Here is a 23,670-nt window from a genome sequence, read left to right on the forward strand (position 1 = left end):
ATATCTTCCCTGGTTGAATTCATAAGGGAAAGGTGACTATCGGACACCTCACATATGCAGAGAGACAAATCAAGGACAATGGTAGGTACTGGTGTAAGGATGAAAATCTTATCTAAAAGTGCCACTAATGTTGCAAGACTTTTCCATCCATCGCGATCAGCCGGTAAAGAACTATTGTCTAGCAATTAGATTTGCAGAGCCATGTTGATCTGCATACTGTCTTGAGTAGGTCCGTTGCTTAGACAAGTTTGTGCTCTCATCCTCATCACTGAAGTCCAGTGCTCACGAGAGAGTTCGCCAAGGGTCACGTGACTTTACCGCCTCACTGGTGCACGGTGCAGCTCAGCGTATCCATGTGAACGCTGTGGGGAACCAGTGGTGTACTTAGAGAACAGGAACGAAACAAGTCGTCGATATTTACTCAACTCTTGACCAACTCTTAACATAGTAGCGTAGCCGCTTACCCTTCCGCTAATTTTACTTTCAGCCTGCCCTAAGAATGGAGAAAGAGCCTTTGGAGGTTACTTCCCCTTCAATATCCTACAGAGGTATGCTCAAGCTAGAGGAACAATTTAGGAATGCATCATTGTCCACTAGAACAGACATCCAATTCAACTCACTTGTTAGTCCTACAAATTCCAAGGTTGCTATTCCTCGGATTGCGTGCTCCCAGTTACAGAACGCAGCCTACCATGCTAAGAGAGCATGCCTGGGATGCAGACGGAAAAAGGCTAAATATGACAGTCACCAACCATGTTGTTAATGTATCCTTTTCAATGCCGCTTGCGAGTACGCCAAGGGGAAGGAAGACAGAATTAAAAGGTAGGTACTTTAACCCGCCTGTAGGTCCCTTGAGTAATAATATGCAGACGAGTTGTAGAACTTAAAGAATAAATTGATGTGTACAACCAGTTGCTGCGGCGGTTACGATTCAAGGTAGATGTTCACAACCGAGAGGTGATTGATAGGGTTCTCAACCAGGTAGGCATATCCCTTCAATCATCATATGCAATAATGCCCTGGCTAACACTATCCATAGTTCAACCCATCCTCATTTCTGGACACGCGAGGTGACTTGGAGCGGAAAAAACCAATAGCCTGAGAGCGGCTGGCCGGTACCAAAAACAATCAGCGAGCAGACCCAAGCGGGCGAATCAACATTAATATGGAACGCTCAATCAGTAAAAGACAGGTATAAGTCTTTACAATAGGCAGCATAGGCTCACGTATAATGTGGCTCTCGTGCACATTGTGCAAACGGCACCACGCGATAACTGCTGTTTCAGATATCAATATATGACTTCAAATTCTTACCAAGCGAGCATAACAAGCTCTTCTCATGTAACTGTTAGTTTTGCTCACTGTGGGACTGGCAAAGACTGTCAAATATTTAACATCCATGGTGCTACAGCGGAACAACCGGTCAATCAATATAACTAATATTAGCGGCGTGGTTGTGGCTGAGATACGGAGAAACCAGCATCCGGGCCTCTCCAGGCTTGTGAATCATGCGACGTATGCTTATACTTTTTGCCCCTCAGGGAGTGGGTTAAAAGGTGTGCAACCTCAGGGAAACCTGAGGTGGCCAGAAAAGCTAGTCAGACCTATTTGGCTAGCATTAAGAAAACGTGGCTCGTGATAAGGAAAGATACCATAAAGATCTGTCCTCACGGAGCACTGCGAATGATCGGAGACGAGATGCCTTATGGATGCAGGAAAAGTCAGGATCCGGCCCATAATGCTTGGTCAAAGAACGTGCCCGTCGTATACGATATACTGAAATGGTTCATTGTGGAGACAGCTCACCAGATCCTCTTTGATAAGGGAGACAATTTTGTTTACAATGGCCCTTTGCTGTTGTTCAAGGATGAGCATTTTGAATGCCTTCGGAATGCAGAGGCTGTCGTGGAGCTGGTGTGGGAAGATCATCGCACGGTAGAGTCGGTGGTATCCTCAATCGAACTGGATCAATGGGACTATTAGCTCCCAGTCACATTCAGGTGCATATTCGAGTAGACACATGTCTTGAATGAACTGCTGACTTGCAAACGCAGTGGCCATGGATCCATCGAGAACACGATGAAGGTCAACGTCTGGTGATAATCTGCGGGGGCTTCTAATGGTTCTGAGTACACACTGCGGAGACTTGGGCAGGCTGGAAGGGAGTTCGGAGAGGCTGAAGAAAAAGCAACTGATGGGAATCAATGCTTTCTCTGTGATCTTATTTGGGCGCGTTGCTTCCGGTGGCAGCAGACGAGGCTGGTGTAAGCTTGAAAGATTCTTTTGATTTTGCGTCTAGTTCTTTAGTGTACTCTGTTAGTCAATACCAACTTGGTCATTAACTTTTGCTTCTGCAAGACTTGATCTTACACTGAACTGGGTGGAGCATATCCGGCAGACAAATCAGAAGACACGATGCAGGTCATCACCCAGGTGAGTCAGCATTCTGATCGTGGCTTGGCGTCGACTAAGCTGAGCCCCAATTCTGATCACGTGTAAATATCACGTGGACTTGATACAGAACTTGATGTCTTATCATGATAAGGGCCTCCCATTGTCAGCTGTCAAATCAGGACTGTCCGGGAGCTGAGCGATTCCATCTCGGCTCCTACGTCAGGTGGAAGCTGCTCTACTGTATGATCGCTAACGCAGCTAGCTACTCTGCCCACTTTCTGATCTCTTGCTGAAGTCGAAAGCTATCTCATCAAGGCACTAATATACTCTTCTATTTCTTCAAAGGCCATATATCTCTTCGGTACATCCCGCCTTATTGTCATCACATGTATCACCAGGACCCCAAGGCATTTTCCATATGCTTTGGAGCTCTCGGGGCGCACGATGAACGGATACTAAGCCGTGTTATTGCAGACATCTGGCCAGCACGACGATGAATGGGGCAAACCCAACTCGGAACTGTCGAATGGATTAATTAGCTATCGCCGTGGTAAATTGGGCAAACCAGACTGGGACGGATGGCAAGACGGAGAACTTGAGGCGGCCTTAGTCGCTCAAGAAGTGGAGTGCTACAAGCGTGCACTTTTCGGACTGCTAGTGGATATCCAGCCTGGAAGCGAAAACCAACTCTGTGATATCCTAGCTACCGTTCAGAAGGAACAAACCCTCTCGGAAGCCATTCGCAGCGTGTTTGACAGGTATCGCCTCTGATTACGTTCCAAGTTGCAATAGTAGCGTCGGTGCAAGGCAGCTGAGGGGAAGGGATGAGAGGATGCGTGATACAAAAACAAAATTATTAAGAAAGGAATTGCGAAGCTGAATCCCATTCACTGTAAGCCTGGTTCTGTCACTTAATGCACTTGGTGTGTGACAGCCCACCAAAGGCCCATCCGTCCCTAGCAGGCCCTGGGCCCGTATCTGGCAATCAGGCGCTGGGAGTACTGCAGCACTCATAAATATCAACTGTATTAAACAAGTAAAGAGTACGACTGAACTACAAATCTGATGCAAATGACGTGGCTGCAAAACAACTCAAAGACTTGAAGTTGGTCCGCGCAGCAGTATGACGTTCTTAAAGAATAAAATTGCACTGGGACGATAAAAGCTGGCTGGACGAATCTCTATGGTTTCTTTGAGTGTGAACAGCTGAAGAGGTTTATCTAATCATACCCAAAGTGGTCATATTATGGCCCTACCTCAGGCAATGGGCATTTCTAGCATGACCACAGCAAATCAATATTCCAGTGTGGAACATGTCGTAACTTTTGTAGGGTCGCGCGGCCTAAAGGTGGGGAACCTTATCTTCACAGGCCTGGGCCAAAAAAGGTCTGTCCTGAGTGGTCAACTTTTTTCCTTGCGGGGCTACCTTCGGGCCGTGCCGGTTCGACACAGAAGGTAAAGTTACATGATTGAAGGATATCAAGGATCTTGTGAGGAAGAGTTCCTAGTTATATTCCCTTGATGCTACGCTAAACTGGCCTTATCTGTGTATATCATCTGTGGATCTGATATACCTGATTGGTAAGTAGAGAGTAAGCAGTGATAGGGCAACGAATCTTTGTTGATCGTCCCTATTGTGGGGTCCCACATCACAATCACAGGATGATTGGAGGCCAGGCATCGATATCTCTGCGCTTCGCGCCTAATGATTAATCAAATAGAGCATGCACTCCGCGGCTCCCTCAGACAACTGTATTGGCGGCATATGATGACTTGCATATTGCTAGCTAATCATCCCACCATCACACGTGTCACAAACTTGATGGGTCGCTGACCTTTTAACTGCCAGGCCCAGTAACAATGCAATTGCTTCCCCTGAAACTCAATTATCTTTGGAAAATAGGCAACCTAGTTACCACAAAATGACTAAGGATAATGAATACGGGATTATCATTCTCCATGACCCATCAACTACCGATGGGAAAAACCGGGCTTATAAGACCGTTTTCGAGTAAGCATTCTGTCAAACAGATGCATCGTTATATTTTGCTATGGAAGTGGACGAATGGCTTATTATGATACAGTTTAATTGCGATCCATGGCCTTAATGGGGACCCTATCAACACATGGACCCACACTGAAACTGGAGTAATGTGGTTAAGAGATCTTCTACCTGCAGTGATTCCAGACATTTGTATTATGACTTTTGGATATAATGCCCGCTTCAAGAATTTCACCGCGCAGTAAGATCTATGAAGTATATCATTGAAGTTGCTCGCAGAGCTAGTAGATCTATGAATAACAGAAGAAGTTAGTGACGCTTGCTGTTCTTGGCATAGTTTTGCTAACTTAGCATGAAGGAGAAATCCCGGCCTATTGTCTTTGTTTGCCACAGCCTGGGGGGAATTATAGCGAAGAAGGTGACTGTCCTTGTTTGATTTACTTTCGGACATATACTTAGCCACTGAAAAGGCGCTATTGATAGGTTGTACCTAAGAGCAAGAGCAAGTCCAACAGGCTGTATATGGAATCTTATTCCTCGGTAAAACAATCCCAATACTTCCTATATACATTGTCACTGACAGGGCCTTAGGCACCCCTCATAACGGTAGCAGCCTTGCAGCCATGGGAAAGGTCCTGGCAAATATTGTCTCAGCATTTTCGCCAATCAGGGCTCCCCGTGCGCTTATAGGGATGCTGCAGAAGGACTCAGAGGTCCTGTTAGAAATTACTGAAGACTTCCTCAAGAGGAGGAGGAAAGTTCAACTTGTATCCTTCTATGAGCTTGAGTTCACTTCCATCGGCCCCTTTTTAAGAAGACTGGTAACTCCATCTCGAGAATGCCTTTGTAGTTCGACCCGGTTAACCCGCCTTTAGATCGTCGATCAGTGCTCTGTGATTCTAAATGTTCCCTACGAAATCGCTGTCCCCCAGTTTGCCGACCACAGGAACATTGCTAGATTCAGGTCTTCGCAGGATCGGTCCTATCGACCTGTGGTTTCTCGGCTGAAAGTCTTTGCCCAGACCCTACGCAGTGGCTATCCGAGTGAAACGCGACCTTTCACGGACTAAAACAATGGTAAATTCTACAGACATTCTTGTTACACATACTGACTTTAAAAATAGAATCCTCTATTTCATTAGACTTAAGAACGCAGCCATGCTCATTCTTCTGCGGAAGAGATGATGTATTTAATATGCTGAAGACGTTCTTCTATGAAGACCAGGGGCAGGCTCAAGGCAGATGGACATTTGCAATATGTGGTCTTAGTAAGTTTATCATCATAATGGATATATAATCTTTGCTAACCTGACGCAGGGGGCGCGGGGAAAACATAGATAGCTTTGCACTATGCTGTCCAAAATTTGTCAAAATACCCGTCAGGGATTGCCTTTATAAATGTAACATCAGTGACCTTGCTTTTGGCAGACTTTGACCACTTACATGATCTTCTTAAGCTTGGAGATTCTAAGGATAAAATTAGTGCTGTTAAAGGCTGGCTATCTTGGCCTGAAAACAGTAAGTGGCTTCTGGTGTTTAATAATGCAGATAATCTGGATAATGTACCACTTCATAAGTTTTACCTAGCTGTGAACTGGGGCCACATTATTATCACCAGTTGTGACTAGGTGGTGATTGGTAGTATAGCGGAGAACGGCCACATTCTGAGTCCCCTGATGGAAAATGATGCGGTGCAACTACTCCTTGAAAAGTTAGGGATCCAGAACCCTACCGCAGGGGATATTGAAGACGCAAGGACCATTACAGGCCTTCTTAGGTCTCTTCCTCTTACTTTAGTACAGGCTGGGGCATTTATTCGCTCAAGGCACAGAAGCCTTTGGGAATATAGTAGGTTGTATATGACGCAGCGGGACTATTTACTTGGCTTTATATTATATCTTGGAGACTCTGAAAAGGCAGTATTAACAACCTGGGAAATTAATTTTAAGTAAGTGGAATGAGAGTCCCTAGGAGCTGCCTCACTTCTCCTTCTATTCTCTTTCTTAGAACTATCTTTAATTCTGGAAATGCTGCTACATCAAGGCTCCTCTCCTCAAAGAAGATGGGGTGAGGATGGTGAGATAACTAAGGTGGATGTGGAAATGGAAGGGGTGGAGAGACAATTAATCCAGGTCATCTAAGGAGATGTTGAGTTTGATATGGCTGTAGAGAAGCTGCTTTCTTTCTTGCTAATTTTGTGCAACAAAGAATCTGAAGGGCTTAGGAGTTTTTCTATTCATCCCCTTATCCAGTACTGTGCTATAAAATAGTTGTTGCCATCTGATGTGAGAAAATAGTGATGGCAAGCTCTTCTGCTTGTTTATTATATATTTCTGAGGAACTGCTTCCTTAAGCTGCAGTAGGTTCCTTCTTTCTCTTCAGGAGTCACTAGCTAATGCCTGTCATATAGAAATGGAGAGTTTAGAAGGAGGCTATTACCCTACCTGAACTGAGCCCTTTCTGAATATGATGTAATATGTCTTAAGCACAGTGATTATGCCTCCTTCCAGCATGAACTCATAGCAACTCTTCTTACTGCTTTATGATTTTTAAATGCAAATTGGAAGGTAGAGGCAATTAACCATACTAAAAAGCTCCTTAAAGGGGACAATGATTATTTCCTTAATGCCTGGCTCGCATTTAGGGAGAGCTCAGTGATGAGAATGTCTGAAAAAATAAAAGAATTGGAGAGCGCCCTGCATAGGTTCTTACATAACGCGGCTACACCCAAAGAGAGAGAGTTTGAACTGAGTAGGAGATATAACACCTAATGTGGGGAGCTTATCATTTCATTCATGGAAAATCTAATCTGCTAACAGAAGCTTGTTAAAGTGAAAGCAGAGTTGACAGAGTGGCAGCTGCTGGACATTATCCCTTCCTCTCTAGAAAAAATCACATCAAGAGCCTAAGACATAACTCTAGGTAAGATCCTTCAACTCCAGGGCCTCTTCCATAAAGCCTTAACTCTTCTTGATGGTATTCTTTAAGGCTGCCTTCTTGATGAGTACTTTAAGAGAACTGGGTGGTACTGGGTACTCCTTTCAGAAGTGGCAGACCTATGTTGCGAACTAGGCCAGCTGCTTGAGGCTAAAAAGCTCCTACTTCATGAGCTAACTCTGATAAGAGAGAAGGGCACTCAAGATATTACAACTGGCTGATGGCTAAGAATATTGCTCGCAGAGACCTACCTGGAATGGAATATGTTTATACAGGCTGAAGAGCTTCTGCTTAAGCTTCAACGCGCTTTTTTATCTTTGAATAAACCAGACTATAATGCTCAGTTCTATATTTTTTACCTCTAGATTTCACTGGCAAGGAATTCTCATAAGCAGTTCAAGTGGGAGCAAGTGATTTTATACTAGAGAAATGCTTTATCAGCCTTGCAGCGCCTAAGCCAGGATAAGAGTTTTAATGCTGGTCTTATGTGTTGCTCTGTCACTCATGCGCTTTTAATGGCTGGGTGTCAGACAGATGGCGCGCATGTACTGCAGGAGGCAAGATCAGATATGGAAGCAGAGGCTTGCATATATTAGATTCCTGTTTTTAATTCCCATTAGCATAACTACATTACCAAAGCCACGCAAGGTCTCTGAGTGGGGAAAGCTCGATGATTTCTTTTTATGTCATTGTATGAAGTTACATTTAGGTGCTGATTTTCAGCTAATAACTGAAATCCTTCGTTCAGTAGCAAGCACTGTGCAAATGACTTTATACCCTCTTTGTACACACTGGTAATGTGTCAATAGGTCGGTTAGGCGTCGTAGCTGTTGTGGGGCACAATGGACCAACCACTAGCATGCCACATGCCAGCTAAGATGACAGATAGAGGAGTGAAGGCGACCTTAAGTGGTTATGCAATCATCAACCAGAGGTTAAACTGTCATATAAGCCAGAATGAAACGCACTTATGAGGTATATCTCTCATTGAGTTTTGATACCAGGACTAATAATATAAAGAACGCACTCAAACTCCTTGAAACCAGAAGATGTAAAGCCCGACCAACAAGCTGACCTGTGAGTCTAACAACTCTGGTTTCCACCATTCAAGATACCACGACAGTAAATGGGAATTCTCTTAAAGGCGTACCAAGCTTGATTAGAATGAAGGAATGGCTGCAAAGTTTAGGGCACTTAGTACGAATTATCCATGAACTGTGATACACCAGCAATTGACCTGTTCTAGGATAATGCAGTAAACAGGTTGAATGTCATCCATGTCAGTGGCATAAAGGGGAAGGGTAGCACCTATGCTTTCACACACAGCTTCCTTCATGCACATAGTGTGAGGACAGGGTTTCCCAAGAAGATTGGGCTCTATACAGGGCTACATTTGCAATGCGTTCACAAATAAATATAAATTGATGACCATCCAGTCACGGAAGAATTATTTACCTGGTATTTCTTCGAAGTGTGGGATCGCGTGATGCCTGCAGACATAGAACTGGGTGTGGGAGTTGCAAAGCAACCCTGATACCTGCAGTTTCTCACCCTACTGGCTTTCCACACCTTCATTAAAGAAGAGGTTGATGCGGCCATATTTGAGGTCCACCATGGCGGAGAGTATGATGCAATAAATATAATACAAAATCCTGTTATAACTGGAATTATGTCTCTTGGAATGGACCATGTTGCATAGCTCAGACCAACCATCAAGACAATTGCTTAGCACAAAGCAGGAATATTTAAACTAGGTGCACCTGCCTTTTCTGTAACCCAGGACCCTGGGCCCGCGGAAGTTATACAAAAGCATGCTCTTGATAAAGGCATAACTTTGACATTCATGTCAGTAAATGAGTGTCTTCCCACTGATGGTAGAGTACTCAGTGTCCTAGTATAATGATTGAACTGCTCCTTAGCACTTGAACTTACTAAAGTGTTTCTTTGAGCTAAGACACCTGGCCATACACTTAGTGATGCAGACATCTACCATGGTGTGCAAAGTTTCCGGCTCACAGGGAGATTTAAGATTATAGATGAAGGGAAGTTATAATGGTTTATAGATGGAGCGCACAACATTCTTAGTTTAGAATAAACTGCAGAATGGTTTGCTAGGAACGTGAACAATGAGCAGAAGTAAGTCAACCAAATGCAATTTAAAAATGATTGTCAGCTAAGATAGGAAGGTGCCGCGCCCTTATTTTCAGCCATCTGTCAGACAAATGAGATGGAGTGGCGCTCATGCAATCTTTAGCGCACACACTCTTTAGAAACAAGGTGAAACCTGGCCATGTCATTTTTACTACATATCAAGAGAAAGATGGTGAACCTATCGGTAAGTAGATATAGGAATCTTCTGCAGATCTTAACTGATGAATTTACCTTATATGGGCAGACCGAGCCATCAAAGACTCTGAGCCACTATTACATGACGTATGCGCTTTGTATACCTCGGTATGGAAGGGACTTGATCCGCAGGCCATGGTTACAACCACACCAATGATTGAGGGGGCAGTAAGGCTTGCAAGGGAAATAGGAGATCATGAAGATGGAATACAAGTCCTTGTTACAGGGAGCTTATACATGGTTGGTGGAACACTCAGCCTTTTGAGGCCATTGTTGCATACACACAAATGATCTGGAGCGCCGTATTTGCCCTAATGGCAGTGATAATGCAAAGAGACTTGTACGGGTAGGGTGCACATACTCCCAGCCTCTGAAGAGCAGGGAAAGTCTCCAATCTATCTAAACTAAGAGCCTCTGTAGTATTATTGGGCGCTCAGTAAACCAGTGGATTATCCATCACTTGACAGAGAAGATACCATCACAAGGCTGAGCCATCATCATAATTTCATGCTAGAGTGCATGTTTGCCTCAGAGCTTAATATGTGAGAGCAGAAATAAATCATGTAACAAAAGTTAATCTTAGCACTTGGTGTTCTCTTGAAAGCCATTACGTGACATTAGCATGCATTGCCTCATCTGATTATTATGTAGGTCATCTTGGGCTTGTAGATTACAATTGCTTCTAATTAATCACATGAAGAGTTGAGGAGTAGCTAGTTCAGAATTTTTGACCACACACCCTTGGTCTCTAAACACCTTAGTGTCCGGACTCGCCTGTGTCTGGATAATTTTGTCTGAATGCTTCGGCGTCTAAACACCCATGATGACCCTCACCAAGATACTATTCCCTGTGGTAGCTTTGGAATCGGGCCAATTTTCTCTAGGATATCATCCTTCCGGAATGCTTTACGTTCCACAGCATTATCAGCGCCAAAGCCGGATCCCCTATCACTACGAAGCTGAAGCCGGGAGAAAATCCTGTCCAGCCTAGTTGTATTATCATCCTATGAATCCATTAGCCTGACTCTACAGTAACTCACAAACCACCCTACCTTAGAGGATATTCCCAGCGTTTTAAGCCCCTCAACCAGTTCAGTACTTGCAATTTCTGATCCGCTAATCCACAGGTATGAGATGCGGACACCCTCAGGCGTGGCAACAAATGCCGGGCCATCTCTCGCACAAGCTTTAAGGTTATGCAAACCAAAGCCCGTTATTCTTCATCCAGCAAGGGCATTCGATGCGATTATGAATCCAGCATCAAACAAATACTCCCGCAACACTGCCTTTGTCATGCTGTCGTTTGGCGCCTCACGCATGTACTCAAGATACATTAGGTGAAAACCCTTCACTATCACTAATTCATGTTGAGTCCTTGGAAGGCGAAGCATGCTTATATCCGTAGCCTCGTCGATTAATGAACAAACCTGCTGAGCAAACTAGTTCCCCACTTCATTCATATTAGTTTGGTATTGACAGACAAGGATAACATCTGGTTTTAGATCGCAGAGTATCTGTTCGAAGGCGGTATAGGCAAGCTCGTCAGCTCTAAGTTTGTCTGAACCATGCTGTGTTCGACGAATTGAATCGCTTCGAAATGCCCGGATATCCAAGATAATTGTGTTCTGGATACTACGCTGCCCATCGAATGTATGGCATAGAGATGAATCAACTGCCCTTAAAGCCGTTGAGGCGTTGAGCATATCGTCAAAGCAGTGAGTGTCCGCCTTATCGCTTGGCTCCAGGAGGACCACAGCCAGATCATCATAACCAGTTCCTAGTTTATATGCATTTTCGAGTGCTTGCGCACCGGCCTTTAAATCTTGCGCGAGTTTCTTAAGGGGCCTTAGGTGGTCATGAGTGATTTTAGTGTTTAACAGTAAGGTTGGGCGTCGGAGGTTTAACAATGCGGGGTAGATCTTGTCAATTTCAGTGAACTCAAACACTTGTCTGCTTTGGGCTTGAAATATATTAACATATGAGCTTTGCTTCTTCTTAGACAGACTTTGGGGGTTTGGAACATATAGTAAGGTGTTCTTACAGGTAGCCATAATCCACTTTATCTAATGCATGGGTGCGATCAAAGTATGCTTGAGGCACTCAATATCCAATGCCACTGTTAGACGCTAGGACCATACGGGCTAGGTACATCAGCCTCTTTTTATTGGTCAAGGTTGTCGGGCCGTCCGAGAATCACTGGAGAAATATATCTCTGGCACCATCCACATGGGGGCCCCATTGCAGGGGAAGCTATGTGAGATGAGGTGGCGGGAGAACCCCGCCCTTTATATAGTCAAGTCTGTTACTCAGTTGACAGGGAGGTCAAGCCTTGCTCAGCCATAAGGGACGGATTGATGAGGCTGGGTTGCTTTTCAACAAGCACTCATCAAGATATTCATTCCCTTCAGCTTCTGGCTTTGCTTCATATAAACCTGGGTTGCGGTCCACTCTGAACTTGGCAACAACTTACTGGCCTGCAATTAATAAATCACAAAAATCTCCCATTATTCCATTGAGCAAATGAAATTGCGATCATCAATGAACCAGTATTAAGTTTACTAGACTAAAGAACCAAAAAATCAATCAAACTCAATCCTTTAATGGAAGTCCCCGGTGCAGCTATCAGAGAAGAAAAGGATGCCACCCCGCAATTATGCCAGGAGTATCTCAAGTAGCCTGAATTGGAATGCCACTGTGGAGACCTGAAGCCACACACAGTCTCTAGAAGTTGGCAGTAACTCAAACCTGGAAAAGGGGCTGCAGGTTCTAGAAAGAGCAATCCGCTTGAGTGCATGTGTTTCATAAGAGCTCCCAACATGATGGAACTACATTCAAAACAGCAACCTCGACTCCCATCCAGGAAAGAGTCCCGTTGTTCCATGAGCGATGAGAGGACGGCGGAGATTACATCAATCCTGCGCCTATTCATTTCATCTACGGAAGCTGTTATGATAGGTTCTCACGGATAAGGGACTTAACACTTACCAATGACTTTCGCTGGAATTAGCAAGTCAAGACTTGTAATCAAACTGTTACTTTGGGAGATAGCAATGGATGTTGATTTCTCAAACTTGAAGAATTATCTGAAGTTCCACAAGACCCACACCCAGAGCATTGAATCACAGGAATATATCATGGGAAAGATTTTTCTTCTTAGATGACCAATCCATATTTCAGCGAAGAATCGCACCAGTGTCTGGCATTGGTAACAGTCTGCTAAAACGGCAATCTTAGCAAGCAACTCCAGGCATATTTCCCGGGGTAGGTTTTGGGCTTGACAGTGAAAAATATCCATCAAGATCAGAAACACCTTGAGATCCTAATCGCGTATTGGGATCTCTACTGACCCTTCATTAAGCAAGTGAAGGCCTTCTTTCCAACATCCACTAAGTGTCTTCTTAAAGATGGGAGAGGCCAGAGTCAAATGCTTTACAGATACTTGGATGCAGAAGCAATCCCCTCCCATATACTCATCATGTTCAGGTTCTTGCAGGGCAACTTCAGAGTCTATTCCACACCTATTTTCTATTAGGCCATCAAGTGCAGCATCTGGCTGTGCTCCTTAAAGTTGCTCATCCAAAGGCTCAGTGGTAGGCCCATTAGCCGACTCAGTAACACTCTCATCAACTATCTCAGTAGCAGACTGCATAGCTATGTCAGCTGGCTCTGGCGTTTCAGCAGGGTTGTTGGTTGATTCGTCCATTTCTGGCTGGACGGGCGTTTGATGTCCCTTCTTATTCTTTTTCTTCAACCTCTTCTTCATGAATTTCTTATGAATTGCTTCCAGAGTAGGGTTGTCGCCACTGTCATTTTTTTGCACATCGCCATGGCTCTTTAACAGTTCCAGGTCCGCCACATCTTCATTCCATGGTGCAAACGGAGATTCCGGACATTTTAAGAAGATAATCACTTCTCCTTCCGTATCTATAATATGTGTTGGCTCGGTCATATCGTTATCTGAAGATGTGGGAAATCTGGCAGAGGTGCTTTTAAGAGAAAGGGAGATGGAGTAGAGGAATGGAGTTACCCATCAGAGAAATCTGTTATACTCATATTTCCAATGTTATCGAGTCGCCCCCTCAACTTTCTGTAACGTGGCTGCGTGTGAGTGGCCAACTTGATTTCAAGAAATGTGACTTTTGCAGTGACAGGGATTTGGCAGTCACCTATGCGACTGGGCCTGAGTCTAGAGTGAAGCTGTGCGTGGTATGTACTATTACTAATGTATTATAAGAGTCATAGCTCTGATCTCCATGCCAGATACAAAGAACCTTTATGTGAATGACAGTGGCTTTGTTTGAGGGTCTAATGAAGGAGATGATGCTCAAGCCAAAAGGGTCGCTTTTTATGGGTGAAGTTGCAAACCTTGTGGCGGTCCAAAGAAACGGCGGCAGACCGCTTCCCTAAGGACTGAGCTCTGCGTGGTGTCAAAAGTTGACATGAATGTAGTAACACTAAATACTCTTACTCCCACAAGACTTGATCTGGGGCGCGGCATGTCCAGTGGACAAATCAGAAGAAGCGATGCAGGTCATCACGCGGGTGAGTCAGCATTCTGATAATGTTGCTTGGCGTCGACTAAGTTACCTCTTTATCTACTCCCAAGTCATCCAGGGGTAATAAATTTACACATAGACATGAGTTTGAGCCGTCCGCTTCTACGTATCTTTCGCTGATTGTATGAAACAAACCCAACTTGAGTTACAGCAGCAGTCATTTACTGATAACTTTTCATCTTTTGCGTGCCCGTGCTGCCTCAGTCCAAAGATCACGGCCGACTCCATTTCTGAACGGGAAATGAGATAGCGGATGAGAAGGTCCCTCAAATCAGAATGAATCATCAGCCAGACTAGTTTGTGATGCACAGAAACTGTACAATGATAGGAAGCAACTGACGGAAAGTAGCATCTTCAGGTCTCAGCCCTTGTATAACTTGGTGGGCTCAGAGCAAACCCGGTTATCAATACATTCAGCAGTTATTGAGCATTTTCCACGGCCGTTAAGAGAGCATTTAGATATTCCCCAGAGACTACAAGGTGAAGAACCAATCATTGTGAAAAATATCGACCTCCACACTTTTGCCCTTTACTGTGAGTTCATCTACATGGGGAACTATTTAATCTCAGAGATAGTCCTTGCTTCACAGAAAAGCTTTCAGGTGCCACTGTGATTAAAAGAGGTGAACGATCAAGACTTTAATAGACCGTTCGCGGTTGTGGTGCTAAAGTACCCTAGGGAGAGTCACACACTCTTACCTACACTCTTCATCTACTCTTGGATCTACATTCATGCAGCCAAATATAAATGGGAGCCCTTAAAGTTGCTTTCCTTCCAGAAACTTCAGAATGCTCTGGAAACGTCCCCTTTAACTGCCGCTCTTATTGCTGAGTTGGCGCCGATGTTCTGTTTCATCTCTGAACAAGAGTTGGAGGCAGCCCGTAACTTGGCACGGTACGTAACAGGTTATGTGACAGCAACGATAGGACCATTGTAAGAAAACCTCAGCTTCCGGGATTTCGCCGAGTGGGCACAGTTCAAGGATTAATTAAAGCTAGAATACCTTGCCTGCTCATATAAAGATTCGGCTCGGGATGGTTGAATGCTGAATATCAACTTGGGCAGAGGGATATAAAGGACGCTCTATATCCAGAATGCTCTTAGTTGACCATTAACAAACTTACCTTCTCCCGTCGCAAGTTACTTCAATACTTATATCATTATCAACATTTTATTATTACGCCGCATTCCGCTTACTGTAGGCGACGGAAAGAGCACATATAGGAAGGAACCTGTACATTTATTGTGTAACTCACTCTCGTCTGATTGGACGAATTTCGAGTACTTGATGGGCGCATGAGTGAATTTGGGATAGTTATTCAGAATTGCATAAGTGTACAGGATTAACCCAATTAGCAATCTGCAAGAATGCCCTCGCTGACGCTTGTCTTACATATGACCTAGTCAGCTCGTCTATTTTGACCCTAGCACTAGTCCAACGACCAATGGCATCGCGCACCCATCTCAGTCATCTTACACATTGGCCGCACGGAAAATACAAGTCCCACAGAAAACAATGGATCTCCAAAGAAGCCGCTTCCCTTCCTGGTCCTCCAGGAGTCATCACAAATTTTCCCCATCCCATTTTTGCTTGAAGTGTTCAACATGCGTTCAACACAATCCACAATATGTTTAACGCACGCTTAAACATATTGAACAGTACTCAGAAGACATGGTCGACACAATGAGATATCCAGCTATGCTGATCAAATTGCAACTATCCTCTAAATCTTCATTGAACCATAATGTCGCTATTTTACTTTCATACTTTGCCTCACAAAAGGTTCAAACTCTACGCCAGTGAATCATGAAAACGCCATAAAATCAACCTTTCTAAGCAAGTGTCTCATACTACTGCCGTCAACCAACAGTTATATGAACTGATTAACCACGCTGGTCATCAACCACTATTTTAAGCATGTCTACCAGACCAGAGGAGTCATATCTCTCAGCTGTCACGGAACTTTCGTCCATGTCCTCCAGGAGATATCTTCTGTTGCAATTGGAGTTGTTGTTGCTAACATCAAAAAATAAATCTAGGCACGAAGCGCATTGACGCAAGAAGCGACCTCACTTCTCTTTAAGAACTAAAATAAAGAGCTTGAAGTCATCATCGCGAACCCTAGCCCATCTGTTGCTATTAGTGGAATGATATGAGCTGCTCTCTAGGGAAGCTCTTACTGGTTGTCTGTTATGCTCGACTTTCCGAGCCCCTCGCCTACTGGTATCAGGTCGAGGATATGTCTCCTAAATTCATGGGCGAGGGTGTGTGGATTCCAACCACTACTCAGATTGTTCCTCAGCGTGGTTTAAGATTTGTTATACTCATCTGAACCCTTTATTACTATCGGATATGCTTCCCTTATCATCTCATCCAGGGCCAGCCCTTCAGAGCGCTCTAGATGCTGTTTGTTCTCCCTGATCATCTTCGCCCGCCGAAAGTTCTTAGGTTTATACTTATCCTCCAGTTGGTTCTGATGCTCTACTAGCTCCACGAGAAGATGGCGTTGCATGATGCATCTAGTAGTTAGGTTGGAGGCCACTTGTTCCAAAGACTTCAGGTTATTAAACACTGTTTTAGCAGAAAACGAAATCTTCATACTGCCGCGGAGCTGAGGAATTGCTTTCTTGAGCTACATGAAAGCTTCTTGGCAAGCAATTGAGAAAAAAAGGTAAGTGAGAATATCAGGACTGTCAGTGCTCTTGCAGTTTTCAGTAAAACACCTGTATATCTCCTGCTCAGAAATTTTACAACCCATGAATTCTGTTAGCTGTTTAGCCTGTCCTAACCTTGCCTTTTTCCACTATGAACCTACTCCACTGCCATTGCATTTCTTGCTGCGCTGACATTTGGATCTTCCTGGCTTGCATTGATTGGATGGAGGTTCAGATGGACCTGCAGAGTCTTTGTTAGGAATTACATCATCTGCTGTCGGACTGTTAATGTTATTTCCAGACCACGGTTGTTCTGCTGCTGGACTGTCAATCTTATTTAACTCACTAATACTGCTATTGACATTGACATCCAGGGAAGGATTAGTGCCAGGTGATGATGTCCCTTTGGCATACTCACGATCATGTGCGCTTGACAGCTGAGACAGACAGAGGTCTTTCTCTGGCACACAGTTCGGGGCGTCATCTGAATTGCTGCCTAGAAGCTGATCATCCTGCGCAGTACTATTCTGAGGCAGACCAGCGCGTTGGTCTATTGTTGGCTCTTCTGCACATGGTGAAAACATGGTGGCATAGTTGTCTAAATCAAGCACTGAGGACTCTACATCAGAACTATCCAGTTCATCTGCAGGCTGTTAGCTTCAGTGTTATCGGTGGCTTCATGGCCGTGTTGAAAAACCTACCAGGCGAAATTGAGCGTTCAATGCCCACTGAACTAAGGTTTGGAGGCGGGCAGAATACTTCTCCAGAACCCTGACGTTGATCTCCCATAAGGTCATCTGGGAATAATCTCAATGCATGGTCTGCAGATTGCTTCTCCGCGTAAGTAAGAGACTTGAAATATGGGGTGTCAGGATAGAGTGAGTCGCGCGGAGTTCCTCTAAGACTCTTAGAGTTATTAACAAGGCTTGGTGGAGTAGACAATGCTTCTAGCGCTTTTCCGTCCATAAAGCTGTTGTTGCAAGGATGATCTTTCACTATTGCTTGCTTGAGTAGAGATTCCACTGATTGTGCAAAGTCCGGCCACCAGTTGCGGATACGTTTCTGATTGTGAGGGTAAGAGGAAAGTAATCTATTGATTCCATCCTTAATATTTTTCTGAACTTCTGTGAGGCCCTGCTGTCAGGACGCTTGTTAGAGAGCAGTGCTTGATCCAGATGATAACTACACTGACTGACCTCTTCCATGATATAGCTCTGGTATATACCATAACCTGGCTTTCTAGTGACAGGTAAATAAATGGAAAGAGGATTATGGAACTGGAAGTGGGAATATCTAGAAGGGTCCACTGGGAAGGTCTCACACTCCAGTAGGATCCACTTACTGTGTGGAAGATTCTAGTAGTTACCAGGTTGCCTCTAAGTCACGTGAACAGCAAAAGTTTTGTGCATGCAAAGGTTTGTGGATCCGGTTCGTTATTTCGTCTTGTTATCGCACAGAATGTTGCCCCAGAACCAGATTGAAAGGTACTTTCTGCCCTGGATATGAGCTTGTAGGTTCCAAGGTTCGGAATGAAAGCTTCCCCTAACGATCCGTGGCACAGCCAGGAACGGATAACCTCTTGTGGAGAGTCATAGCCAAAGATCAACCGCCACATCGTGGCTGGTGCATTTCCCCACAAATTTAATGGGAGTTTTACATCATCTAAAAATGAACAGGAAAGGAAGCAAACCATAAGTTACATTAACAACGAAATCGCTGGAATAAAATACAAAGCTGATATCCTCGCAGGAACCTGTCCGTTGTCACACTATCACCTTTAAGAACCGCCCATTATACATGACATATTCCCGTCGTGTCGTCTCCGCGCAGCTTCGTAACTAAATATATTTGCAGAACGCCTAAACTCGGTTGCTGCGGATTTCGCGGCCTCTTCTGGAGTGTATGATTCCCATCTCTCTGGATAACACTGATTATATAGATCCGACTCGGCTACCCCTTCAAGGAGATTCATTATCTCACTGCACTCACAGACAGTAAGGCTCCTTCCAAGCATTATATTCTAGGTAACGCCTGCAAGTGATCGAAGCAAAGTCACAAGGTTCGGGAGCGTGTTCCATATATAAATGGCAAGTGCTTCGACCATTCAAAGTTAAAACTGCGTGTTTCCTCTGTCCACTGTATGAGTAGGGTTCGCGGACGTCGCGGGGAAGATCAAATACATATACTTAGCTAGACCATCACTAGTAAGGAGTAAGAGACCTAATCCATCATAGCTTACAACCTTCCACCACTAATGGCCCAGCGGCACTCCTCTGCAACATGTTTCCGCGCTGCTTTAGTATCCACATCACCATAAGCTGCTTGTAGGACCTAGTCACCGGCAACAGTCTGTATTGTCCTTCCTTGTTGATTGATGGATAGTGATCTGTCTTGCTCTCTCAGACCTATTTCTCTGGCAAAGTCTTCAAAGGTTAGATAAAACAGCACTTATACCATGCGTTGACGCATGTAATTAATTGCTGATTCTGGCTTCCACTTGACACTTTTACTTGGCTATAAGACTTTGTAATAGGCCGCACAGGCTTCTTGTAGTGATGTGAAGCAATAGAGAGGAATCTAAAATGAGAATTCTTTAGATTTGTTGATCTTCAGAGAGTCCATAATACTTTTAGTGAACTCTGCCACTCCAATACAGAGACAACTGCTGGCTGCCGTCTTGACCATCTGTGTATGAGCAGCGTCCAATGGTTTGCCAACAGTGGTTTTGTACATAGACTGGATTAGAGTGATGGCTTCCTCTTCGATCCCACATATGAACACTGGAGTAGCCGCACCAATAGCCAAAGTAGGCAGGTTCAGATCTAACATGATTTCTAAGCTGTTGCTAGGGATCCTGATCCCTACTAACCCTAGGTTGGCTTTCTTCGAAGCCTTCAAAACCGCTCTGCTTTTCTTAGGAATTTTTTTCTCCACTTTAGATGGTGCTGAAGCTCCTTTTAGGGAGATTCCAACATTATTAGTTGAGGATGATGAGGGTGAACATGAGCGCTTCCTAGTCATCATGACCGTGGTCTCCGGAGGAGACTGATCCTGCATGTCACATATCAAAGGCTTCCACTCGGACGCTTCCTCCTTAACTGGGGTTTGATTTTCCTTATCATCATAGCTAACCATATGAGGATCACGTTAGAGAATCCATTCAATTATTTCCTTGTCTAATTTGCCTGGGCCGAGTAGCGCGGACGGTATGCTTTGACGGTCACTATCAATAAAGGATGCAGGCTGGATATAATAATATTCGTCGTCAGTAGGGATATCTATAAATTCATCCCAGGGAAGTGATAACCCTGTTAGACCGACAAGGCTTAGCCGCGGATCATCTTAGGAGAGGGTACAACTCAGACCATCCGTTTCCCATGTGGGGTGCGGCTCATCTCGGATTGGATCCGAAGCCTGTAACAAACTTTCATTCCAAACCTGGAAAGTATCCAATACCTCTGAATCATTGTGAACTTCTTGGAGCAGCAGGAGTGCTTCCGTGGGGGTGAGGCTGGATATGACAGATAAGATAAGGCTGAGGCAAGCTTTTATCTGCGACACAGGAGCTCGTATCATGCACAGCTAATTAGCTTGGTAAATATACCTTTGGATGCCTGCTCAACAAGCGTAGAAAGATGACTTCGTCTGGGTTATCATCTGCACTTACGTAGGATTCCTATTGCGATCAGCAGTGAGCGCTGAAGTGGTATCGCCTGATATACTCATAATTCAATTTTCAGTGATAGCATCCTGAGTTGCATTGATCTCACCAGTGTACCGCCGATGATATCAGAGGCTGCAGTATGCGAGCGGCGATGTGCAGAGAGTCAGAGAATAAAGGAAAGAAAAGTGAAAGAGCGTACTGGGAATATGTATGTGGAAAGAAAAGAAAGTTGATTGAAATGAATGGACTAAAGGTGCTGGCTTGTTGCTGCTTGCTGGAGAAATAAATACGTTTTTAACAGGATCAAAGGGCCGCCATATTCTGCGGAGGCCACACTTTCTTGATGGCCGCGATTTCTTGAGAGCCACTGAGGTAAACCATGGCCTCGAGACCGCCGAGCTTTGGCATTAAGTCAGTTCAACAGGGAGCAAAGAGCAGTCGCGTCGCTTTCAGACTTAGACTCAGACCAGGTTGGAATGACAGTTATGGGAAAGATGAAACACTCTCTCGCCCCACCACCCCACGGCCAAGAAATACTGTTCATCACGTCACCCCAGATGCATTCCCCTGGTGAGGAAAAGCTTGATTTTTTTACACTGCAGTACGATCACCATAAGCTCCTTATTCTGTCAGGTGGGACATTCTACAGGCAGCCAAAGCAATGAAAGGGATTGTGCACTTCGTAAATCTAAGCCACGTAAAAGCAAAGAATGGAAAAGTGCAAAGTATAGAACAGTTGAAAGGGGAACATTGGAAGAGGGAAGCCCTGCTGGGATCAGCTTCGAATCGCACAAAGTCAAAAGTAAAAGGAAAGGAAATACAGAACAAAATAATCTGTAAAATAAATTATTAAAATCGATAATAAAAATAAAACCCCAGTAACAATAATGCCAGGTGAAATACCAAAGCAAAGCAATAAAATACTAGTTAATAAATGTAAAGAAAAAATACAGAAATAATATAAAATAAATAAATAAATAAATAAATAAATAAATAAATAAAAGTTAAATAAATTAAAAATTAAAATAAATTAAATAAAAAGCTGCACAGTATTAAATAAAATAATTTTGAAAATAAATTCAATAGATGATTCGCTCACTCTCTGATCTTCAATAAAAGTGATGACTTTCTGAATTCCATTTATTCTTTATGGCTCTCCCAGCTTCTTCCTCGGTCTTTGTGACCTTTGGTCCCATCACGCAATCAAATTAAATACACAATACTCTGGAGCTTAGGAGGGTTGGAATTCTACCTTATGAAATTTGACCCTTTGGTCGAGATATTTCCTCACGATCACCGTCAAATGATCTTGTAGTTCATCCTTTGCTGAGACTGGGGCCCCTTAGCATAAAATACCACAAGAAGTAGCAGACCAACTCACTCAGTACTAGTAATTTACCCCTTTCCTCTTGAGTGTTGGAAACTCGTTCGATATGTTCGCCGGTTGCTTCGGTCGATATGATACTGTCGTAATCTGGAAAACCATTGTAGATAGTTGCGCGGTGATGGTCTCCGAAAGGCCTTCCTTTCCCAGCTATTGTCTTATACTCCACATAGAACGACATTTCGAGAATCTATGCCCCGTTAGCCGTAAGCCAGCCGAGCCCGCAGAAGGTTGACATACATAGCCATCGTCGAGGACATCGTCATCCAGGAGACTGTTCAACAACAGTTCAGCGGCAACCGCAATATCTGGGCGCCTTTAGCGTCAAATATCCCAAAGGCCACATTCACTTACCCATTGTCTGCACCTGCCACACCAGATGCACGCGACAAACCCGTACCAAGGACGTGTTGTAGCCATAGAGGAGTCGCTTAATGTAAGGAACAACACCAGCAATACCAAAGCCACTAGCAACTGCTAGTACGCTCTCGTACTCACCTACTGGCTCACTCCTGCCATACGGACCGCTTACAAAGGCTGTAAATGATGCCGTTCCCTCCAGAGCAGCGCGCGCTCGTAGCTTCTCTGTTAGGCCATGATGGGTTTGCACGAATAGGTCCAAAACGTCTTGTTTTCCAAGTGACCAGGATGTTACCATGAATGGATGGCATTGTAGCTAAGAAGAAAAACTGACGGAGGGCATCCAGAGGTTCACATACTGGCCTGCCTTCACGTGCATTGGCCTTGGAAGCGCCACACATATCTTTAATGGCGTACCCTCAGCCGGGCCTTCGTCGGATCCCTCAGTATTTTTGCTTTTCGTCCTGCACATGACCGATGCATAAGGATAAGTCCGAGAGGGAAGGATACTGTTTCGATAAAGGAATAGTAGGACGTGCAGGAAAGTTGACAGGAGCAGTATAGCAAGTGGAATATAAAGGTAGACTTAAGGGAATATCGATTCAGAGGGAAGGTGCCGCCAGGTCATATAGATGCACACCACAGCAAGCGCTTGATGTGTACGCAAAAACAGCTTGAAGGAAAGACGGCGGAATAAGGAAAGTAATAACAGCATTAAAGCCACTAGTGACCCAGCCCCCTGCAATAGATTAGTTAAGGACACCTCCACGGTTGTTTCTTTCATCATATAATAACAGCAAAAAGGTTGTTTTGTTTGTGGAGCGAGAACTTCTGCTGGTCAAGCATGGCTACAACAATGTGTAAGGTAAGAAGAGCCGACGTCATCCATGCTGCTGCCCCATGGACACGGCAGCAGGTGTTGAACAAAAGCCCAAGGACATCAGCGAAGAGACCAAGCTGCATAAAGGGATAGAGAAGTGCCATGTTGAGAAGCGACAAGGTCCCAGCTCGCCGACTAATTTTGCTGGTTGATGAAGCGCGAAATATCACAAAGAAAATATTGATAACTCCATAGGCAAGGGAAAACAAAACGGCCAGCCGAGTCCAAGGTCCTATAAGTCAATGACGACCTAGGAGATACGGATAGGCAAGATGCTTCGCGACCCACCTAGAAAGAGCTTCCGCTAGTGGTTTGAACGACGGAGCAATTCATACCAGAACTAGAAGCAAGAAAATGCCGCCTGCGGTAATTGCGTACAAGGTCATAAATTCCATTTTATTTAGATGAGATAAAAGAAGATGCAGCAAGCCAAAATCTCCCAGGGGCTTGGTGCCTTTAAGTAGTAGGAGACTAGTGCCTGTCTTTGACAG

At 44.4% G+C, this 23,670-nt stretch overlaps 12 protein-coding genes across 12 annotated transcripts; 6 read left to right on the forward strand and 6 right to left on the reverse strand.

The window, feature by feature from the left end:
- Positions 1-415: 415 nt before the first annotated feature.
- P174DRAFT_474103 (putative C6 finger domain protein) lies at positions 416-1,020 on the forward strand. The gene is made up of 3 exons (XM_024830643.1): positions 416-548; positions 628-822; positions 881-1,020. The coding sequence occupies exons 1-3, from the start codon at positions 500-502 to the stop codon at positions 892-894; spliced, it is 258 nt and encodes an 85-aa protein (XP_024684859.1). The 5' UTR covers positions 416-499; the 3' UTR covers positions 895-1,020.
- Positions 1,021-1,524: 504 nt separating this feature from the next.
- Positions 1,525-1,983, forward strand: P174DRAFT_364242 (uncharacterized protein; the record flags this gene model as incomplete). Its single annotated transcript, XM_024821973.1, has 1 exon — positions 1,525-1,983. A coding segment is annotated over one exon (459 nt), but the record flags the coding sequence as incomplete, so codon positions are not given.
- Positions 1,984-2,415: 432 nt separating this feature from the next.
- On the forward strand, positions 2,416-3,165 carry P174DRAFT_501107 (uncharacterized protein; the record flags this gene model as incomplete). Its single annotated transcript, XM_024831015.1, has 2 exons — positions 2,416-2,433; positions 2,869-3,165. 2 exons carry the CDS (start codon positions 2,416-2,418, stop codon positions 3,163-3,165), a joined length of 315 nt encoding a protein of 104 aa, XP_024684861.1.
- Positions 3,166-4,199: 1,034 nt separating this feature from the next.
- Positions 4,200-6,467, forward strand: P174DRAFT_501108 (LipA and NB-ARC domain protein; the record flags this gene model as incomplete). The annotated part of the gene is made up of 8 exons (XM_024831016.1): positions 4,200-4,405; positions 4,479-4,637; positions 4,980-5,217; positions 5,272-5,440; positions 5,521-5,664; positions 5,825-5,914; positions 6,044-6,344; positions 6,404-6,467. The coding sequence occupies exons 1-8, from the start codon at positions 4,317-4,319 to the stop codon at positions 6,465-6,467; spliced, it is 1,254 nt and encodes a 417-aa protein (XP_024684862.1). The 5' UTR covers positions 4,200-4,316.
- Positions 6,468-8,175: 1,708 nt separating this feature from the next.
- On the forward strand, positions 8,176-10,029 carry P174DRAFT_457081 (putative tetrahydrofolylpolyglutamate synthase; the record flags this gene model as incomplete). Its single annotated transcript, XM_024829495.1, has 11 exons — positions 8,176-8,267; positions 8,416-8,530; positions 8,580-8,735; positions 8,877-9,023; positions 9,063-9,219; positions 9,253-9,271; positions 9,308-9,379; positions 9,449-9,469; positions 9,520-9,546; positions 9,604-9,672; positions 9,882-10,029. 11 exons carry the CDS (start codon positions 8,176-8,178, stop codon positions 10,027-10,029), a joined length of 1,023 nt encoding a protein of 340 aa, XP_024684863.1.
- A 956-nt stretch (positions 10,030-10,985) lies between these two features.
- Positions 10,986-11,870, reverse strand: P174DRAFT_75363 (uncharacterized protein). Its single transcript, XM_024832451.1, has 2 exons — positions 11,721-11,870; positions 10,986-11,639 (listed from the first exon to the last, which is right to left on the reverse strand). The coding sequence occupies exons 1-2, from the start codon at positions 11,728-11,730 to the stop codon at positions 11,119-11,121; spliced, it is 531 nt and encodes a 176-aa protein (XP_024684864.1). The 5' UTR covers positions 11,731-11,870; the 3' UTR covers positions 10,986-11,118.
- Positions 11,871-12,242: 372 nt separating this feature from the next.
- On the reverse strand, positions 12,243-14,177 carry P174DRAFT_457082 (uncharacterized protein; the record flags this gene model as incomplete). Its single annotated transcript, XM_024829496.1, has 6 exons — positions 12,243-12,613; positions 12,665-12,749; positions 12,780-12,998; positions 13,023-13,240; positions 13,298-13,511; positions 14,154-14,177. 6 exons carry the CDS (start codon positions 14,175-14,177, stop codon positions 12,243-12,245), a joined length of 1,131 nt encoding a protein of 376 aa, XP_024684865.1.
- Positions 14,178-14,203: 26 nt separating this feature from the next.
- P174DRAFT_509556 (uncharacterized protein) lies at positions 14,204-15,422 on the forward strand (the record flags this gene model as incomplete). The annotated part of the gene is made up of 5 exons (XM_024831574.1): positions 14,204-14,221; positions 14,568-14,773; positions 14,831-14,837; positions 14,859-15,141; positions 15,175-15,422. 5 exons carry the CDS (start codon positions 14,204-14,206, stop codon positions 15,222-15,224), a joined length of 564 nt encoding a protein of 187 aa, XP_024684866.1. The 3' UTR covers positions 15,225-15,422.
- A 1,618-nt stretch (positions 15,423-17,040) lies between these two features.
- On the reverse strand, positions 17,041-18,506 carry P174DRAFT_427841 (uncharacterized protein; the record flags this gene model as incomplete). The annotated part of the gene is made up of 5 exons (XM_024825471.1): positions 17,041-17,534; positions 17,593-18,028; positions 18,088-18,168; positions 18,234-18,267; positions 18,439-18,506. The coding sequence occupies 5 exons, from the start codon at positions 18,504-18,506 to the stop codon at positions 17,041-17,043; spliced, it is 1,113 nt and encodes a 370-aa protein (XP_024684867.1).
- Positions 18,507-19,468: 962 nt separating this feature from the next.
- On the reverse strand, positions 19,469-20,026 carry P174DRAFT_427842 (uncharacterized protein; the record flags this gene model as incomplete). The annotated part of the gene is made up of 1 exon (XM_024825472.1): positions 19,469-20,026. The coding sequence occupies one exon, from the start codon at positions 20,024-20,026 to the stop codon at positions 19,469-19,471; it is 558 nt and encodes a 185-aa protein (XP_024684868.1).
- A 156-nt stretch (positions 20,027-20,182) lies between these two features.
- Positions 20,183-21,099, reverse strand: P174DRAFT_509559 (uncharacterized protein; the record flags this gene model as incomplete). The annotated part of the gene is made up of 5 exons (XM_024831575.1): positions 20,183-20,443; positions 20,496-20,567; positions 20,755-20,802; positions 20,890-20,911; positions 20,978-21,099. 5 exons carry the CDS (start codon positions 21,097-21,099, stop codon positions 20,234-20,236), a joined length of 474 nt encoding a protein of 157 aa, XP_024684869.1. The 3' UTR covers positions 20,183-20,233.
- A 601-nt stretch (positions 21,100-21,700) lies between these two features.
- P174DRAFT_474171 (NADPH oxidase family protein) lies at positions 21,701-23,574 on the reverse strand (the record flags this gene model as incomplete). The annotated part of the gene is made up of 9 exons (XM_024830644.1): positions 21,701-21,887; positions 21,937-22,129; positions 22,180-22,247; positions 22,294-22,615; positions 22,655-22,884; positions 22,963-23,038; positions 23,095-23,323; positions 23,441-23,454; positions 23,515-23,574. The coding sequence occupies 9 exons, from the start codon at positions 23,572-23,574 to the stop codon at positions 21,787-21,789; spliced, it is 1,293 nt and encodes a 430-aa protein (XP_024684870.1). The 3' UTR covers positions 21,701-21,786.
- Between the last annotated feature and the right edge of the window lie 96 nt (positions 23,575-23,670).

The sequence above is a fragment of the Aspergillus novofumigatus genome, assembly GCF_002847465.1.
Source record: "Aspergillus novofumigatus IBT 16806 chromosome Unknown P174scaffold_2, whole genome shotgun sequence".
Taxonomy (NCBI): domain Eukaryota; kingdom Fungi; phylum Ascomycota; class Eurotiomycetes; order Eurotiales; family Aspergillaceae; genus Aspergillus; species Aspergillus novofumigatus.